The sequence below is a fragment of the Syngnathus leptorhynchus genome, chromosome 1 (genome assembly GCF_054491065.1).
Source record: "Syngnathus leptorhynchus isolate UIUO chromosome 1, UIUO_Slep, whole genome shotgun sequence".
Taxonomy (NCBI): Eukaryota; Metazoa; Chordata; class Actinopteri; order Syngnathiformes; family Syngnathidae; genus Syngnathus; species Syngnathus leptorhynchus.
This window is the reverse complement of record NC_141195.1, coordinates 9032396-9053972: the sequence shown is the minus strand read 5'-3', so window position 1 is coordinate 9053972 and position 21577 is coordinate 9032396. Positions and strand designations below refer to the sequence as shown.

Below are 21577 nucleotides of genomic sequence, written 5' to 3'. Positions count from 1 at the left end.
TTGGGGCTCCAGACCATTTGGTTGTGATTATATCGGGATTGTTTGGATGATGCATGCTTTAGCATAGTTGGCAGTGTGGAGGCAAATCCCGACAGACTCCATGCGGTTTAGCCTTCCCCCTTCCCTGGCTTATCACAAATCTTACTCAGGCAACATAGGAAAAAAAAAAAAAAAAAGCACAAAAAATGGCCATTATCTTTAGTGGAGCTGTGAGGCTAAAAATAGCACAAACTCTTCATCAAAGAGTTTAATTCAAGTAGAGACCATGGCTGCTGTCCTCCCCTCCTTCACATTCAAATAATCTCATTAAAAAAGCTTTCATTTGGAATGGAATTGGAATTAAGTTTGTGCGAGATGTGACAGGATATCGACGCGCGGATATTTCTCTCCCTGCATCGTTATCAATCTGAGCATCACTTTGCTCTGACTCGGGCTTAATTGGTAGCTGTGGTGTATGATAGTTGATAGGCGTCAGGCTGTCCTGATAAGAAACAATTCCACTGAGCAGTCTCGACTCTGCGGGACCGGACTATGGAGATGTAGCGACTCTCCAGATGGCACAAGGCTGGACGGGCGGGTGATAAATCTTTGATTGGCTGCTGTGTGTGAATCTCTCAGCTCAGCCTCAGCTCCATTTCCCAGCCTCAGCCTCACAGGCTGAAGGATCTGCAGGAAAGGAATGAGAGCTGGGGGGATAATTAAGGGACTCGCTGCCGGACGATTGTTAGCAATGAAACTGAGGAAAGATGCTTTGCGTGTGGAAATTAGGGAGAACTGAGCAAAGTTTGCAAAGTTAAAAATACACACTTGTGTATTTTTATTTTTGCTTATTTTGACATTGTTATCTGCCATACTTGGCATGCCCCCAAATGTTAATTAAATGTATTTTGTTTGGAGCCAATGTTCATTTGTTTCAAATGTGAGCATGGGTATCTCCTGCCATTAATTTACTGAATTTCAAACTAACGACACGGTTGTCACTGTTTAATGATGATTTTGACTTTTTGACACAATGACTTTCTTCATCAGCGTGTATTTCGCCAACCAATCAAAACATGAAAAATTAAAATAAAATGAGAAAATTACCTACTGAATTTACCTATGACAGATTATGTAACCTGACCTGTAAATAGAAGTAGAACTCATAAAATATGGAGGATATGTCAGAGCACAATAGTAAAATGTTGCTACTGTATATATATATATATATATATATATATATATATATATATATATATATATATATATATATATATATATATATATATATATATATATGTTTTTTTATTAGATAGCTTAATAATAGTTTAATTTCCAATTTACCGAAAGGCTTTTGTCACTTGATTTGAATGACGTCATATCACATCTCCATGGCAGACTTCAATGGCGCAGCACCGTTCGACACGGGATTTAACAGCATGTAGACACTGTTAGCGTGGCTCACATCCTCTTGTTAATCGCCATTTGAATAAGCTTTGAGACTTCCTCATCCATTGACATCCATCTGCATAATCCATAATATTGGAGGGATTTATGGCTAAGAACACGGTTTTAAGGACGGTATTATTTTACATCTTCCTTTCACAAATATCGTGCTTTCTGGGCTGTGTCATGTGACATCAGAGCCCCGTGATGCTACAGCTGACAGAATGTAGTGGGCGGTGCAGCATGGCAGGTGATGCTTGGCGCCCTTCAACACATGCTGGGATGATTTGAGATTCTACTGGAAACTGGAGGGGAAAATATGCGCTCATTTGTCACTACTGTCACTGTGGTTTTTTCAACCCCGCGTCACACTTCCTCTAACCTTTTCTCGCACCTTAGGGACAACAAAAGTTAACAGTGCCCCGTTTTAATGACCACCTCTGACATTCCACTAATCAAGTCACTGATTTTCATAAAAGTGCTCAACTGTGGTCAACTGTGCAGGGAGTGTTTAGCAACAAAGTAAAACTGATCGGTGACAGTCTAAAGATAAATGTGGACCTCCAGCACAGATCACAAGCCTGCACATAAAACTCATTCTTAAATATCTATCAGCAATTAAAGACAACGGAAGACTGCGGCCGACTGGGGAATGAAGGAGAATCTCGAGACTTAACTGATAGGCTGTCCTTCAAAAAGATAGCTGGGCTTTTCACAGGGAATGGCGTCGGAAGCACTATTGCTTCCAATTAAATTCAATTCAATTCAGACTTATTGTCAATACAAGTGCAACAAAAGGTAAATTGCAGGACGATTCCTTAGTCAGGAAGACGCAAGTGTTCGTTTTAAAGCACATTATTTCAATTACATTTCATGACAATTTTTTATTTTTATTTTTCTAATTAAGTGAACATCCATATCACAGAATGTTCCACAGAATGCTAAAACTGCACATCTACGAAGCACATTTTTGGAATAATATAACAGAGCCTCATAAGACTGTGCTTGCAAAGGCTTCCTAATAAGTGTTTCAAAGTGTAACTCACCGCTTTGGTGCACTGCACATCCTTCCCAAGTAACCAGTTGAGCTCCAGGTGGCCCTCGCCTTGGTAGCAGGACTGCAGGCGCTCCTTGATGCGCGTATTGATGTCACGGATAGTGAAGGCGCAGAGCGCAGAGTCATCGGGCGGACGGTGAAATTGCTTCTGGCCTTTGGAGAAGACGGCGAAGAGCACGTCGTCTTGAGCGCCGATGTGAAGCGACGCGGCGAGGACGCTGCCCGGCTTCCCGAGGTAGGCCGCCTGCAGGAGCCGGTACTCGACACCGTTCTTCACGCAGCCGATGGGGAGGGAAACGTATGAGTGAAACTTGTGGTCGTCCTTGCAGAGGCGAACAATACGGGATGTATAGAACAGGTCGCTGGCGGAGCCGCTTGACGACATGCCGTTTTCTGGCGTCTCAGGCTGAACAGTCATAAAGTACACAAAGCTGCCACTAGCGAAACCATAAACATAGTGGATGTCAAAGTGGGACACCAGGGCCAGCGTGTCTGACGGTATCTTGATCAACGAGGACACAAAGTCAGTGTGCAGTTCGTAGTCAAGCATCGCGGAGGATTCCGGGTCACGGGGAAGTTTTCGGCTGGATATGGTAGGGAAGTAGTCCTGTTTTCCATCAACCGCCGTGCCGATAAACAGGGTGCCGTCCTGACCTTGTGAGGGCACGATGACTCCATACATGGTCCCAGTCTGATTGACACTGGAGAGGTAGTGCTCTTTCTTATGGGAGGGCTCCACTAAGATAAAAAGGTCATCCAGTCGGAGGAGTTTGCAGACACCTTGGTAGAGGCTGCCGCACGCTAGCAGGCGATTCTGCGAGTAGTCGATAAGGAGAAGCTTGTTGACGTTGTTGGTTGAGACCAAAGGCTCCGAGCAGGGCTGCACGATCAGGGGCGGGTAACAGGCCTTGTTGTCGTCCTCTGGGCCCGTGTCATGGGACACCAGCAGCGTCAGATTGTTCGAAAGCTTGTACACACGGTTCACGGCGCCGATGTACACGGATCCCGTGGTTCGGTGAACGGTCAAGTGGTTGAAGAACCAGTCCCGCCGCTCCGGGTGGAAGGTAGTGAACGTCTGCCCGCTGCACTGAGTGAGCAGCGCTAAGAGCCAGAAGGCTAGCAAAGGAGCTAATAATGTCATTGTAGCCTCAGGCAATGAAGTCCTGTGCAAAACCTTCATGTTTACGGGGCCTTTTAGGACAGGATGAAGAGTGAATGGATAAAGAAAGGAAGACCTTCTTGTTTAGGTGGTTTGAAGGCTAACTTGTCCGTCCAAGAGTCACAAGCCTCTCCACATTTTTCTGTGGAAAAAGAGAGGAAAGACCGTTAATTAGCCTATATGACTCACATTAAGGGGGGATCAAGGTTCATCCTCGGTTAAAGCAGCGTGCTACTGAGAGTTGGGGCGAGCGGATTATGAAGACAAAAGGAGGAAATGGTTACAGTGCACATTCCAAAGGAGTTCCTTGGCCGGTGCATGAAACTTGAGGCACATTACAGCAAGGGAAATTAGCCTGACCTGACTCACGCATAACCACCGACCACTGCGACATCATGACAATGACACACACAAGCTTCATTCACATCACAGTGACTCATCGTGTCAATTATTCCAAGAAATACAAAAAAAATCTCTTTGTCATTGAGGTATGATAAACATACTATTACTACTATTAGTAGTACTATGACTACTACTGCTACTGCTGCTAATACTACTAATAATGGTAATATAGGTGTTTATAGGACTTATATTAATGCTTAGTGTATTCTGAGTGTTTCTCACACAATTCATATGATTGCATTGTGGTAGAAACACTCAGAATACACTAAGCATTAATATAAGCCCTATAAACAGATAAATAGAAATCACATCTTTATGGGAATATGAGAGGATAGACATGGATGCAAAAGCAAAAATATGTTCTGTCAGCCATGCATGCCAATTAGTTTCTAATGATACAACATCCAAATTACATGATAAGCAGGGTGGCTTCATCCCATTTCTCATTCCGCCAAGTCCTGTGTTTGCAATGCATGCAATAAAAATTATGATGAAGTGTGACTATGCAAATGCCGAAATAAACAAATCATCAAGGTGACTGGTATTGCCTGCCATTGCGAGAACCCAAGACTTTGAAATAAGGCGGGTATCATCCCCACATCAGTACCTAGTGTCAGTACTCACGCATCCCTAGATAAGTTATTTAAAATATCGCAAGATGTCTAAAATGTCACAACAACTTTATCTAAAATACAAAAACACGGACTTAAAACGGTGCTTTAGATATCACAATTGAATCCAAAATAAAACTGATATTTCAAAAAAAATATTGAAAGAGGATGTAAAAAATATGACGATTAATAGACTTAACTAATGCCAGAGATGTTCACATATTTATCATGCACTCATTTCAGTCTGTTTTACAGTAATTTTACTTATTCATTTCATATTCATATTTGGACTTATCCATCCATTTTTCACACCACACGACAAGGGTCACGGGTAAGCTGACTTTGGGCTAAAGACAGCCATTTTCAGGGCAGATCCATACAAACATAAACAAACAAAGCCATGCTCATATTCATTCAATTTTGAGTTTTCAATCAAACTACCGTGCATATTTTTAGAGTGTTGGACGGAATCAGAGTCCATAGAGAAAACCCACGTGAGCATTGGGAGCACATGCAAACACAGCGGAGGAAGACCGGAGCACGGATACAAACCCACGACCTGTGAACTGTGAGGCAGATGTAATAACATTCAGTACAGTACAGTACAGTGCAAGACTAAATCGCAAATTTGCACATCAGACCCAAGCTTCACATTTACAGCCACATCGTACAGCGTTTATCAGCGCACTCAATCAGAAGCAGTAGTGCGAGAGGCTAACAAGTGGAAAGACAATGGCGGCAAATCCCAAAATCAAGTACGATTAGGCGTAGCGATCCAACAAGTGTAATTACAGAGGAGCTGCGAGGCGGCAAAACGGGGGGTTGGGTGGGTTGCCACCAAGCTCCAAATTTGCATCTCCAGCAGCGAAGATGGCACAAATCAAAGGTAAAGGATGCATTTGGAATAATCAGACAATTAAGAAGCACTTGATGGCATGATGAGGAGGCACTCAAGACTGGTTTGATTTCAGGATTTGGGAATTCTTCTGAAGCTCATCAGGGCGGTTTTACACCTCATTGTTTGTCTCCTGGCAATGATAATTTGGTAGAAAATTTGAGTACAACTGTTTCTTGGCTTCACATCCTTTTTTCATTCTTATAAGATGTTTTATGATGACCTTTGATAGAACCCATTTGGCGTGATTGTGGCGATATGTGCGGCCTGCTTCATCTTATATTTTGGTGCCCACAGCAATTATTTTCTGACCTGCATCTCACCCATAATTCTAGTCACCCCAAAATCTTTTTTTTTTTATTGCAGGTCAGGACATGAATACAGCTAATGAATCACTCTTGCTTGCATTTATATGGTAATTTCTACCTCTGTAAAACTGACTCGCCATTAAAAGTGCAGAACTTTGAAGCAAATAGTGGCAACGCTTACAGCGGCTTTGTTTTGATTCTTTTCAGATCCAATACTTAGTTGCTGAACTCGGCAAGGTCAGCGCCGAGTGTGACAAAGACGCTGTCATGCTATCAACCAAAACAAAGACTAAGTTCAAACCGCGTGAATGGATCACCTTGGTCGGGGTACATATTTACACCGTTCATTCAGTCCCTTGATGCAGCATGAAAAGGGAGTAAGCAAAGATGGATGAGAGTCAATGTCATACACAAACCATTAAAGGGTGTCAGAGGGACTCGCATAAAACCTCTTGGGGGGTCAACGGCCGCAAGAGTTGTGTAAAAAAGCTGGCTCAGCAGCCGGCTGATTTTCCTTCCTAAGAGATCGACAAACTCAAACAAAGAGCGCGGTGAAGTACAGGCGAGAGTAAGACGTGGGCGGGCGGGGTCTCATCCCTGCTGCTTTTTTGTTAGTTGTTCTCGCACTTTTATGAGGATGCTAATAAAAATGCCTTACAGGATGGATGGGATAGAACTCCTCCTACACATTCAAAACAGCTTGAGCAGCAGCCCTTCGGCCGTGTGGATACACTCACATGAGTTAATAAACTTTTAATATGCAGTACAAAAGCAGGGTCTGTATTTTCTTGGGAAATTAATGGCATAGCTAAGAATTTGAAACTGGGTATGCTGGGTTCATTTACTGTGCTTTATAATTGCCAGCCAATCAGAATGCTAATACAGGCAAACAATCATTCACACTCATATTCACACCTACTCTGTATATGCATAAGTAAAAATGGACAAAAGAGCTGGTCTGCCAATCAACATTCACTCCAAAGGAAGAAGAACGGAGATGAACGCCAACAAATAAGGAGACAGGTAATTTTGGCAATCTTCACACAAATTACCAGGTTTCCCGTTGATCTTGCGCTATCAGTCTTTAAGTGTGCCAGAGGAGACAAAGACTGAGAATTAGTCTGACTCGTTTAATAAGGAAACAGTCATGATACCAGAAAAAAAAAAGGGCAGAAAATGTTGCATGAAATCGTCAGGTATTCAAGGGAGACAAATTCAAAATGCTAATTATGCTTTGGATACACACAGCATTTGCAGACAATACTGCTACTGTATATGGACAATTTACAATGAAGCTATCATGGTTGTTCTTGGACTATGGGAGGAAGACAGATAACCCCGCCCCCTCGAGAAAAGAAGAAAAAAAAAAAACGCAAATGAGAAGAGAACATGCCAGAAGCACAGAGAAAGGCCGGAGGTCAGATTCCAAACCGCAAACCTCAGAACTGTCAGGCAGACATGCTAACCATACACTCCAACAATAAATCAATCAATGAAATACAAATCAATCAAAACATCAATTGCATGACGTGTTGTTTTCCTATAAGACAGCATTTCTTTTTTTACAGTATGTCAGCAAGCCCATTTGGCAGTTTGGATGCTTGAGTCATGACATCATCCCAAACAGTTTACGGCTTCTGAAATACGCTGTGGCAGCAAACGTTCCGAGACGCCACGGAGCTCCGCAAACTTCCCCTTCATGATGAACAATCAGGCGTGCCAATGAGCTCTCATTAAATAAAGCGCAGCCTGAAAACGATGTTGATTTTCTCCCCAAACGGCACTCAAGCAAGTCAGAGGCAACTGCAATGTTGCTGGCGATGAGCGGATAAAAGAGCACCGGGAGACCAAAAGAAACCGTGACGATAAGCGAGCGGAAAAGTGTCACGACTGGAACCCCGTGGTGGCATCACCCAGGAACCTGCTGCATGTCGTCTACTTTTTGTCTTCTTCCCAATGTGCTAAGCTTCTTAGCAATGCAGCCAGAATGCATCTTGAGCTCCTCAATTCATACAGCAATTGTCTTGTGGGAGATAAAGAACATCAACACGGAAATCCCTTCACAGAGTCGTCTGTTGTCAGACAGGAAAAGGAAAAGGGAGCTTGTAATTTCATGCCACGGATTAGTGCCTTATTCCCTTAATGATGACAGTGAGGCATGAAATCTTTACGCCTAAGTAAAGTCGATGCGTTAGCGATCAAAACAACAGCAATAAAGCGGTTAGTCACTCAAGACAAGTCGATGCTGTTCTAATAATTGGATTATTTGGACATCCTTACAAATAGCGTAATTTCTTTTGAATGTTGGCATATTTTTCTCTGCATATGGTTGATATTTCTAAAAGCTCATTTTCTCTAATGAGGCTTTTTTTCCCCAACATGATTCTTGAAGATTTTGCTACATTAGCTCGTACTCTCTCACAAGCTGTAATAATGAGGGGACTTGCTGGCATGTCAGGCTGAGTTATATTTGTACATTTCTTTGTCTTGCTAGGAAATGACTAGCTCGGCTCCTCTGCCAGATCCATCCGTCAGCTTCCAAGCTGCTTTGCGTAACTTTTCCCTAATCCGTCCATCCATCCTTGCAGTCTCCACAAGGAAGCCGCACCAAACGAGAAGTCCGCTCCCCCCTCGCCTCTCTCCCAGAAACCACAAGTGGCTTCAGTAATTGCCGTTATTTCATCTGGTCTGGTTTCCTGTGTTGAGGCCACAATGAAATGTCGCCATTTACGCATTGCTGCAAACCACACATTTGAACAAGTCGACATTTTGGAACCAGAAATGTGTTTCCACTGAAGAGCAAAGGCGGTGATGATGACATTGATGCCGAGCTCAAAACTGAGTCAAACTCTGATTTAATTTCAAAGCAAAGTTCCAGAGATTCTATTGGTTCGTTCTCATCGCATAAAAGGGACCTTCCCGTGCACTACTCTAACTGTGTGTGTATTGGGAGAACACCCCTCTACCAGTCAGCACCGGTGTCCTCAGTCAGCTTGAGTGTGCGCACTGGCACTCTGTTTTTTTTGCACTCTGAATTTCTGAATGGCAAATTTGAGCAACTGACTGAATTCTCGTGAATTTGCGTGGTCCTATTGTATTTTTCAACCCACCACTGGTTTCCGAGTTTAGTCAAGTGACTGTTACGTATGTACCGGAAAGACCATGAAACAAATGTTTGATCGACAACGGCATGGAAATGTCCAACATGGCGCCCCCTGAGGTTGATTTATTTTTATGTTCAACTCTTATTCCAGAAATGTAATGTGAAGCAGACTACCATTTTTTTTACTGTTGCTTATACATACAGTGTAGTCTAAAGAAAAAAATAACCTTAGTGTTGACTTGCTTTGAGCAATTACAATGTGCCTGACAACCTGACTTTTTTTCGCCTTATTTTTTCTTCTTAATGGTTTGGCCTTGGCAAGGGGTTCTGCTTTTCTATTTTCTCGTCTTGCATCATAATAAAGAGGTCATTAAATAATTCTGGCACAGTAAATCCAAAGCTGCCCTCAGAACTTTGCTCTGTACACTTACTTTTCATTAAAACGGTGTCAATTTTCAAATTGATGTCAAATAATGTGCACTTGTTCACAATTAAGTGCATACTCAAGTGCACTTTGCACGCAGTGTTTTATTTAGTGACCCCCACCGTCCTCTGGCCTATCATTAAAACACAGCCGTGTTTTGAGAAACAAGGAGCGTGTCATGGTGATGGAGGGATAATTGAGTCTCGGCAGCACACATCATCAAGGGCATGCGAATGTATTGTAAGACCCCAAGCACCCCCCTCCTCCAATGCTGCTCTTCAAAAAAACAACTACTGCTTTATGTGTAAAATATGACACGCAGCAAGGGAGCCTGTGACATCATTGTCACTCTAATGACTTTTGCTCACCCTCCACCAGCCCATCCCCCCAAATTACTGTCATGATCTCAGACAAATGTAGGAAAAAGTCTGAAGTGTGCACACGAACATGGAACCCCCCTCCCCTCTATTTATTTTCCCTACTCGCACAAAGAATATTCCTTGGCATGCTGTTCCTGTTACACAGGAGGCTGCATCCGCAGAAGTGTGATCTCCTGAGAAAAACAGACAGGCAAATTCCCTATTGTGGCCTTTTTCCATAAATCTAAATTGTAAAAAGACCTCAGCCAGAGGAGAGGGAATCCTCAGCAGCTGCAGGAAAACAGAGTGGGATGTCACTGGAGGCGATGGGATCAAACTGTCTTACCTGAATGTCACACTAACACAAACACGCACACGTAGATCACAAGTGAATAAGCGTCTTCGATTGGTGCCCTAACATCAACTAGCCGGAGGGCATGGAAAAGCACTCAAGAGTCGATACCAAACGAAGGTTGCTTTCAAAGTCAAGTTGTGTATACTGTACAGTATGACTCAACTCCAGTGAGAAACTGTATTTGGCTCTCAATTGCACCCACAAGTGCATCACTTTCCCAGCAAGAAAATCAAATGTGTACTTTACCATTGTCCTCCTGCTACATTAACAATGTTGTTAGTACACTAATGAGCACACAAATCAGTGTATTGAAGCCCAGGAAGGAAGGAAGGAAGGAAGGAAGGAAGGAAGGAAGGAAGGAAGGAAGGAAGGAACGAACGAACGAACGAACGAACGAAGGAACAAAGGAAGGAACGAGCGAAGGAACGAAGGAACGAATGTTACTGGGACATCTAGGAAGGACTGTAGCGTTTTTCCTTCAACAAGGTCATCATTTATCAACTGGCAAACCATTTTCCCAAAAACAACTCAAAAGGTGACAGAAATTGCAACATATCCAAATGACCAAACCAACTGACCGACTTTCGGTCAACATTCCATTCGAACTGATGCAGAGCAAGTATGTGAGGGACAAATGTATCTCATAGACAAATAGTATATTTCCCATGTACAATTGACTAAATATGTTGTCTTGTAAACGTAATAGCTTGTGCAGTTTCATAAATTTCTTATTTTAGAAGAGCTGCTTGTATAAAGGTACCGTGTAATGAAAGTCATAAATGAGGTGCTGCGGAGTGTGTATAGTTTAGTGTTGAGGAGATGTGTGGTGTCACTATACATTATTAATAGCGTACATGAGCAAAGGCGTTTGTAAAACAGGAATCCTGCTGAGGCGAGGCGATGCGAGGCCGCCAAGGCAATAATGTAAAGATGCTCATGCATTATCGACAGTAAAAAGAATCAATTGCGAATCAAACATGACAAGCAAACCGATTTCATAGGTTTTACATTCCTCACAAGTTCCATTTTCAAATTTTTCAGAAAACAGGTACAGATACTATAGCTCATAATTTTTTATGTGTTAAAGAAAAATTTAGATTCGTTTTGAATCCCACGCCTAAAAATGAGTTAAAAACAGCTATCAGACCTAAACCAAAAAGTATCGTGTTCCCCAGTGTTGTCTTTCATGTTTAATCAAAATAAGACATTTGCAAACATCTGCTTTTAGTCTGGAAAACAATGACCGAACCATGAACTGAATCAGTTTCAAAACATCAATCCCTCGTGATATTGCTTGATTGTTGCATTGCTGTTGTTTTTAATTGCTTAACATCAACTAAAATAAAAAAATAATGTGAGTAAACAGAAATGGTAATGAATAAAACAGTGCACCTTGATACAAAAGAAAATGATATCAGTTTATTTGATTAATCGATGGAATAACCGATAGACAAGCCATCCATGTTCAACACCGCTTATCAAGAATGAAGGTCAAGCTAAGCAAGAAAAAAATGAACACCTTACCTTTAATGGCTTTTGTGCAATCACACGCCATTGTCCACATCGGTATTCAGACACAAAAAGCAAGCTGAGACGTCCCAAAAGGGATCAACCTAAACGCACATGAGCCAACACTAGTGTGTCAGAGTATGTGCATTCAAACATGATGTTTGTGTATTTTGGGTCCAGCGTATTTGCTTTCTTTATCGACGCAGGCTCCCTGACCGAGGCATTATCTGTCTGCAGCTGCACCACGCTAAACAAATATTCAATTCTGACCTTTGCTGTACACGACTGGAATATTCTAGAATAATTGCTCAAGGCCCAATGAAAAGCGTGTTTCTCCAAATTTGGACACATTTTCAGTTTTATACAAATTGCAATAAAAACAGACTTCTCTTTATGCTTCAAAATTGACAAAGGCACCGAAGCCCCAATAAAGATGATAGAAGCATTTATTTTAATTGGTTGAGACCAAGCCACACATTTTTAGAAATAGGCACCTTACAAAACGACTTCCTTGGTGCTATTATCTCACATGTGATGGGTGAGCAGTCAGTCCAGAGCCCAAACTAGTAGTACCAAAGTAGTTAAAAAGTCAAATTTAACACCTTTAACAGCATCTCCAAAACATATCAAAGCTACACTGGCTTGTCAAAAGCAGACTTGTTTGCCTGTGTGGCAGCGGGAGAGATGTTAGGAAAGCCTGAGGGTGAAGAGGGGAGCCATAAACCACAACCAGGGGCGAGGGAGTAGAGATCAGTGGAGGTCAGAAACAGTGAATGATATCCTGTGAAAGTGAGAGCGAAGGACGAAACAATACAGAGCTCCTGTTTTGAGTGAACAAGAAAGGAAGGAAGGAAGGAAGGGAGGAAGGAGGGAGGGAAGGAAGGAAGGAAGCCATGCAGTCATTATTCTCACTGCCTAACAAGCTGCAGCAGCAACTCCCAAAAGGCAGCATGTCGTGTTGGCTATTAAATGGGCCAAATTTACACAGCCTGGCATGTTTCCGCCGGCCAGAAGAGGGGAGGGGGCGTGTTGGAAGGGAGGGCAAAGGTCACATTGGCAGGGACCTCAAGCGACTAAGTAGGGCTATTTTGATCTATGCAGGTATGGCACATTCATAGATAGTAATATGATCTAAATTAAGTTCTACACATAATCGTTCAGGGACTTTGCTGATTTTGATCAGAATTATGGCCGATTGTCAAGAATTGTGTACCCCACTTAATATAGTGAGGCCTGTTATGTAACAGTTACTGGTGGTGGCTTTTGGGAAAGGATGACGGGGTGGATCATGCCATCGGGACCTGTCGGTCAAAATAATCCTTCCATTTTCTCCCACTGCTGTTTCGTTTTAAGTTCTCATCATGCACAGCTCGACCACTGGAAACACAGCGGGGAAACCAATTCTTCCTCTAAGCTCACAAAAAGCCCCCCTCAGATGAGTGGGTGGGTGTTGCCCACAGTCATGTGACCGTGAAGTGATGTAATACGGGCGCAAACACTCTCCAGGCAGGCCTTGGCATGATCCATGCTAAAGTCAATTAGCCATCAATTCAATTAACTGCACGACGGGGTGCATGTAAAGTCAATACCCCCTGCTCTTCTCCAATTGCCAGTTCGTAGCAGAGTGCGTGGAAGTGACACAGAAAGAAGAAACCCGACGCTTAACAGAAAGCGAAATGGCTTGCGTTATCAGCAAACGCAAATCTGTGTGTCAAAAACCGGTAAGACTTTCTACAGTGCAATTTAAAATTTGCATCTGAGGGGTTTTGATGTGTACGACGACATGATTGGATATGAAACAATAAAAAAAGCTACAAAATGAAATTGTCCATTCATCCATTTGCTACAGTGCTTGTCCTTATCAGGGTTATGCAACCCCAGCTGGCTTTGGGCAAGAGGTCAGGTATACCCTGGACTGGTCGCTTGCAAAACATATTTTCTGCCATTGGAAATTGTAACACTCAAGCTTATTAGCAGTTTGAAGGCCATTTGAAGGTGCAAAAAAAAGTCTCAACCTGCTGCCGGAGGGTCAGCTTTTTGTCTCGATTTTTCTGTGGTCTTGTTTCATTTATTTAAAGGGCACCACAGAGCAAGACAATTTCTTGGAAATGACTTCCCAAAACTAAAATCACAGTTTGTAGCAATTTACAGCGTAAGACTGTGGCTGTAAATTCCTACAAACACAAACCCACTGACTTGAGTGACCCAGGGCTCAGCTGTGGCCTGCTCATGGGTCAAAGCTCAATCGGTAGCTCCTTGAATAACATACCAGACTTATCATTCTTGTGATTTTGGCGTCTGGAGGAATGGAGCGAAGCATCCCGCATGACCCTCTCTGCCTAACTCCAAGACAGAGCTAAGGTGTTATCAAGCTGTCTTCTTGCAACAACTACTTTAAGCCTGACATTGAGTATAGTCTGACGAAAACCAGGCGTTTTGAAGAAAGGAGGGATCACTTGAGAGTTCACAGCATAATGCGGCCAAATTCTTAGTATTCCACAAGAGTGGAGGGCATTTTTCTTAATAGTGTATTGTTTGTTATGAAATCAAATAACAGGAAGCAGGAAATATATTTTGTTCTAAGACCTAGTGCCCACGAGAGGACTCGAGGCCTGTCCATTCTTATTCTCGACTTAGCCAAGTACACATTCCTCTAATTTCATCAGGGTTGATAAAGCCCCGCAAAATTGAGTCTGCGGCTACTTAGTTGGTCCAATCTAGCCTCGGATGAGTCGCATTAGCAGCATGTGGTGAGGAAAGCGGGCACTTACCCATAAAAGGAGCAAACATGTCCAGCAAGCACAAGTAGGCCAAACAGTGGATTTGAAATATGTTTTGATAAGTCAGAAAAAATCCTATTTTTCAGCTCGGTCTTCAGTTATCTTAACCCCCCTCCACCAAATTCTTTTCAGGACAGACGCGAGGGTCGACTACTCCCAGATATGTTGTTGCATGGTGACACCCGCTATCACTAAATAAAAGTGCAAAATTGTAATAGCAGACTGGAAAATACTTTACTATTTCGCATCATTATTTTTGAAGATGTAATTAAAATTAAAAAGCACTTCAACTGGATTTGACACTTGACGCTGGTATCAAATTCATTTAGATACCCATCAATATGTACATCTGTAGAAACTGTCAGTGTTGTTGCCACGGCAACCCTGACAACCTTTATGAATTGATACTATTGGTGGACCAGCCAGGACCACTTGTCATGCTGCTAACACTGGCTTCTTGTTCAGTTGTGTGCACTATTGCGAACTCTATCTTTAAAGTCATCATGTTCTAACACATTTAGCATATTTAGCCTTCATTTACTTGCCCTTGTTGCCTTCTGACTGATTACTTGGTAATAATAAATGTGTTGATGACTGTCTACTTGTAATAATTACCCAAGCTTCAAAATTGACCTCTTGGTCTTCTTGTCATACTCTTAATCAGCCCCTTGATTTTTTTTAGTTCATGTTTACTGCTCATGTGAACATTACCACATTCTGCTGCCTCTCTGCCGATATTGGTTTTGCGTCTTGGTGCTTAATGTGCTGCTTTTTTTTTTTTTTTAACTATTATTACAAAAGGACCTTAGTGATGGCAGCATGCCGACCTCAGTCTCAGGACTTGGGCTCACAGGAAAGGAACCAGCTCTGATTTTCCACCATGTCCTGGCCAGAACTCCATCCTGTTCGGTGTCACACGGAACGGCGTGTGCATTTACAGCCCATAACTAATTCCAATGAGACACAGAGACCATTCAGCTGCGGTCCAGCTCATCTAGTCTTGTTTGATGAAAGCAAATCCTCTCATGTAATGTTCTGTTTTGTTTTTTTAATCACTCAACAAAACCAAATAAACCAAATTTGGTAAATAAAAGGTAAGAGAATTTTTAATGTGCTAATACACTTTGATGCAAACTAGACTTGTATTCGAATAGATGGATTCTAAAAGCATTCAATAGTGACAGCCCTAACATTATTGAAAATAAAATTATTTGCTACCCTTCCTGCAGAAGCAACTCTCATCTAATTTTCTCAATAACAATTATCACCAAATATTCTTCAATACTGGAATTCTGTTTTGATTCGCCCGCTGGAAAATCTACTTGTCACGGCTGTCAGGGCAACACAGTTGCAATAGTTGGACAAATATAACACAACTTGAAGTTTTGAGTGTTTAGCTTAAGCCAAAGGAGGACACGTGAAGTTAGCGTAAGAGCTGACCGAGGTCTTTGGAAGCCATCGTGGGACCTCACATTGTATCAGATTCACCCCTGTCAGCTGCAGTCTAACGCTTCACTGCTACACTTTGGAGGAACTATATAGTCTGTCAACTACATCACAGATTCTCCGAATAAGAGCTCCACTCTCATTTTCACAGGCCAGCAGCTCTTGGGTCGCTCCGCTGCCCGCTCCACAGACATAACACAACCATCCATATTCTTTAAGCCTGATGTCGGGGAGCTTCATGCGACTGTCTGCAGGCATTTTTCTGGTGCTACATCTTGATCTAGTGGACCTTGAAGAGAGACTTCTAGAAACCTTGTCACTGGCATAATTGCACACATAATAAGCGACTCGACCAGGGAAAATGTCAGCAGTCATTGTTGGAATTGCCCAACTCTCACTCCAGTTTGAAAGAGGCTGGCCGGGAGAAATGAAGGACTTGAAGCGTGACTTGTACCGAAGCATTTGAATTCATTTACTACATTCACTAGTGCGGCATGTAACAATAAATTAGACATAATGATATTTTTGAAGATAACAAAAATGGAATAGCTGATATTAATGATGATAATAGCTGACACCAGGTTGCTAGTCTTTATAACGCAAACTAGTTGGGATTGAATTAACAGTACGGCATTTTGTCTCACTAGTTTCATGACAACATTATCAATGAATCAATCATTTCTGATGTCCATCCCAATAAAGTTACCAGTTTAACAACAGTATCTCTATCTGTCGCTCCCTTCCTCCCCATCCGAGTGTTAAATTTGATCAAAGACTAATCTCTGCGAGTAAAATGATTAATACTAGCTCTGTTTTATTGTTAAGGAAGGCAAAGCTGCCTGGGATGAGATCCCACAAATGATGGAGAGAACCAGAAATACAATCGCCCAAAAAAGAAGGGAAAAAAAACAGAGGCAAGTAGGGGGAAAAAAAAGAAGAGAAAACGACATGTAAGAGTAAATAAAAGAAAATTGCATGGCTTTGTTCAGCCAGTATCGAAAGACGGCAAACCCAGGCAATCGAGATTCCGGCTTGAAGGCTTGTTGTAATAACTTCTTTTTTCTCAGTGAGACCGCACATTCTGACTATTACGACGATGATGAAGGTGAAGCAAGGCTTTAAAAACGATCATGCCGCCTGCCGTAAAATGAGCCACCTCTCCATTCAAGTGAGCGATGGAACTGCAATCTTTTGATGATAAGTACGTTGTGGTGGAGGAAATGATGAACAGTCAGCATAAACATGACATTGGCCAGCTCGAGCGTTTCCCTACAATTGGGCAACTTTGTCGTGGTAGTGGAGGTGAGGGGGGGGGGATATATTCACTCACTGAGCCAAACAAAACAGCCCCGCTGCTCCATTTAAAACCACATCAGCAGCAGCATGCAAACATATAATCATAATCGCGCAGAAAAAAAGTGCAATAACAGGAAGGAGGGAAAATGATAAAAATCAACTGTCTGCCACCCTCGAGAAAATGTTGGGAGGAAAAAAAAGGCCCCATTCAGCATTTCATCAGTAACACAAACAGGAGCAGCTGGGGCACGCAAACATGCTGAAGTGGGCTAATTGGGACACTTGGAGGCTGGTTCACTTTGGGTGGGTGTCAGCCAGAGAGTTTAGACCCTCCAAATCACAATTCAACAAACACACACAAGTGTTTGTACAAAATAACGCCTTTCCAGACAGCGTGACCATTGCATCGGGTTTCTCCGTTCTTCTCCTGGTTCCTTTCCACATCGTAGAAAACCAGAAATGTGGTTCTCTTATATTATTATTTGGTTACATTTTGGAGGGGGCAGGAACAAATTTCCATAATGTGTAGACAACCTCAAAATGAAACGCTACTAGCAGCGAACCAATTCTTTCATAATCAAATGATGATTTTTTATATGATTTTGTTTGTCTGTCACTATAGTAGCACCAGACACAATAAACTGCACCAAGGATGAACAAACAAAAAGAAATGTTACTAATCAGTGGCGAGCCTCAGGGATTTCTGCTTAGACTAATGTTATGTATTTTGTCTATGGTCGCTGCTGAAAATCTATCGTATTTATGACGACTTTTCATACACATAGTAACAGGAATCTCATCACCCTCGATATACTGTCAACAATGATGATCTACTGTAAATGGACAATGGAATTTTTTTTTCGCCTGAGATTGATCAAAACACAGACAATACAATCACCCTTATTGTGTTGAGAAATCAATTGCTTTGGATAAAGAGTAGATCATTCATCATAAAAGACAATATTTATAATTATACTGCAACATAATAATAATACCAATATAACAAACTCTCTTATCTTAAGTGTGTTTGTGTTTCAGTGTCTATTTCAGCCAGCATATGAAAATTGTCACTTAATCACAACAAAATATGTTTACATACAAAAAATAAAGAATAGCTGCTCTAAAAAGGGGCTTCGTCTGAAGCACATCTAATGAATGCTGAATGCTTGCTCTCTTTCTTTTCAGGTTTGGGAACAGAAACCTTGCAAAAAAAAAAATCATTGCTTGAACATTATAAACAGACCACCCAGTTTTTATTTATATATTTGACAGGAGTGCTTTTCCGACATGGCTTCCTTGTGGAGTTATGTAGATTCCCTGTAATATGTAATTCAATATCTGGTTTTGGTTGTGGTAATAAAAAATGAATCAAATAAAATGTAATTGATTAATTAATCAATTAATCCATAAAAATTAAATAGGGATCTGCTATGTTCCAGTTCTCTTTCAAAGCCAAGTGGTGTTTTGAACAAGTTTCCGCCACATGATTGTGAGCGCCACTGTGCCTTTATGTTCCCTTCCAGTTTCCCCTTCGCTTCCTGTCTGACTCAGTGTTGCATTCCCAGACCACCCTTTTATTTTTCCTCCTGTGCTTTAATGCTGGATTGGAGGACGTCAGCAGTGATACCAATGGCATGTTCTTTGAATATGGCCACGGTTTTAGGGTAACTTGTGTAACTATTTTCAGATTGGTGATCAGACTAAAATTCCTCGTCCAAGTCACTGTGCGTAACTACGTATTTTGATTAAGATACTTCCTTGCTTTTTCTGTTTGGGGAGGGTGCGACATCACGTACGCATCAAGTCATGTTTTCAAAATCAGGACAAGTCACATGTACAAACAAAGCAGCTAGTGACATCAGCAATGGAGGAAGAGACATCAACAATGCAGGGAGAGAGAGATGAGCGTTTTCAAGATGGAAATGGTATTTGGAGGATGTGTCATCTGAATATAAAAATATGAAGCTTTGCTGTACAATCGAGCTCCAGAAATGTTCAATTTGAAGAAATATTTGGAGTCGCAGAGATAAAAATAAATCCCAAAAGTTTGTTGTCAGTTATGTGATCATGCCCGCATTCTTTTTTCGGCTATCCATATTCAGGAAGTTGACTTGGGGTGGAAATGAAGCCCACATCATGAGAATAATTGTCAAGCAATAGATGACACTTGTTGACCTACATTCATCGTGATGAGTTGTGACTCAAATCATAGCACCGACTACAGTAAGTTAATGATTTTCCACGCAACTCCCGCCGCCGCAGTCATGCTTAGTGAATTTAGGCGAGCCCTCGCTGCTGCTTCACCAAGCATACTCAGCACTTTGCTTTCAACAACGAAGGGTCACTTGGAAATAAAGAGTAGTGGAATAAAAGCTAGCCCTACAAAAGACTCGTGCGTCTAATATTTATCTGGCACGAATAAATAGCTTGAGTACGTCTCACTGTAATCGCAACAGACATATTGGTCATCGCAGAGATTGCTTCAAAGCTGAGGAAAATCTTATTTGCTATTCCGCGTTAGTGCACGTCAATGACAAAACTGGAAGCTGGAAGATCAACCACAGAGACTGATGAAAATCAGGTAGCAAATGCAACTTGGGCTGGATTTACATGGCAGGTTCAAGTGACCAATTTACAATTCAATGCCAATTTTTATTTTTGTACTGTAGACTTTCCAATAACAACAATGGTTGAAACAACAACACTGTGCTGGCTAACAACTCAGCCTCTTGAATGTGCAGTCACTTAAAATCACACAAATCGTAATCCGAGTCATGCATTCCTGTGGAAAACAATAGTTGTCCCGGGAGAGGATACATTAAAGTGGTCAAGATTAATCACTCGAGGTCTAGACTTCCTCTGATTCCGTACTCTTATTGTACACCATGACTGGATCTACACCTTTGGACAGCAGTCATTTTGGGTCAGTCAATTTTTCAAGGAAAGGGACAGTACATTTGGCCATGGTGGGACAATGTCTATTTTTCTCTTTTCTATGAAAAAGCTAAGAAAATAAAAAATAGGAGGAGCCATTGAATGGAACACACGTCCAATTGACCAGCAATTAGTCAAAAAAAAAAAATCTCTATGAAGTAATGTGGCCTGTGCCACTGACCTGAGCACACGGCCATTCCTTGATGCTGTCGCCATAGTAACACTAACCGGCGCGGGCATCCTCATCTGTATTGATCTAAACAGCCCTATGTTGCTTTCCATATGCACAAACAACACGTCTATAAAAGACGCATGTGTCACGCAGTCAAACAAATCTAAATTCAAATGAACGCATTTGCACGCAGCCATGCAGAAGTCACATACACACACACACAAACACACATGCACTCACACAGTCATCTGTTCCTGACAGCTGCCCCTTGGCATCTAATGCCGCAACCCCCCTCAGCCTCACCCCTCCCCTTTCTCTTTTTGTTGCTCAATTCTTGTCAAGTTGCCACAAACAAAACAAGCGCACCCTCTGACACCAACTAATTGATTATTGATGGCGCTGAGGCTGTCGTCACTTACATCAGAGCCCATGTAAAAAGTCACAAGAGAACAGGGCAGGGTAGGATGACATAAAACTGGCATCAGGACCTAATTATTTTTATTTGTTGTAATTGTTTTAGATGCTATTATGGAACCGCAGACTCACAAATTGTTCCTTTCGGAGCGTTGCCTCATTTTGTGATGGAATTTAATCCAGCCCATGACCAAGAAGATCAGACGAAGAATGGGGACAGGATCAAGAGCCTCAAACAGGCAATCCACAAGGAAAAACTTTGGAAGCATATCAGGAGGGCAGCTCCTTTAACATCTTAATAAAAGCTCCCAATGGCTCCTCCACCACTCACTCGGGGGACTGAAGGCGTCAACAAAACATTTAACTTGGAACAGTATTTGCACCGTGAAAGCGCGAAGGGCTTCCCAATGGAGGTGCTGAAAACAAGCCTCTAATAACTTCCTTTATCCTTCTCCCTTTCACTTCCTTTTACACCGTCCATTTTCCCATCTGTTGGGCTTAGCAAGTGGACCGAAAGGTTTTGTTTCACCAAGCTGGTGAGCCTTCAGGACAACAAGAGTGGGTTCGTCTTTAGCCCAACCAAAGGATAATAGAAGTTCGACTGATCTAGAAGTGAAGAGAGATGTCATTCTGTCTTCCGATGAGGCATTTATGACAGTTTGGGGGGGCGAGCAGGTCCAAAAATATACCTTTTTGTAATTGGGTTCCCATTTGATCATGACAAAAATGATACAAACATCAGCTCATTGGATGTGATGACCTCATCTAAACTTTGGAGGAAGAATATTGATTTGGAATGATATGTACATTTTGAAACATTTCCCTGCAAATGTTTCAAAGTTATTCACAGGCTCAAGAAGCCCGTTGATTTTGAAGTGGTACGTCCTAGACATTTCATGATGGTGTCCAAACGTGGTCCTCGAGGGTC

At 42.0% G+C, this 21577-nt stretch overlaps 1 protein-coding gene across 1 annotated transcript in view; it reads right to left on the bottom strand.

Annotated features, from left to right (window-relative positions):
* plxna2 (plexin A2) overlaps positions 1–11726 on the bottom strand; it is a 126619-nt gene extending 114893 nt beyond the window's left edge. Inside the window, exons 1-2 of the mRNA XM_085929080.1 lie at positions 11623–11726; positions 2472–3783 (exon numbers count right to left, since the gene is read on the bottom strand). Of these exons, the coding sequence (XP_085785206.1) occupies positions 2472–3662 (1191 nt within the window). The 5' untranslated portion in view covers positions 3663–3783; positions 11623–11726. The remainder of the gene's footprint in view (positions 1–2471; positions 3784–11622) is intronic.
* Between the last annotated feature and the right edge of the window lie 9851 nt (positions 11727–21577).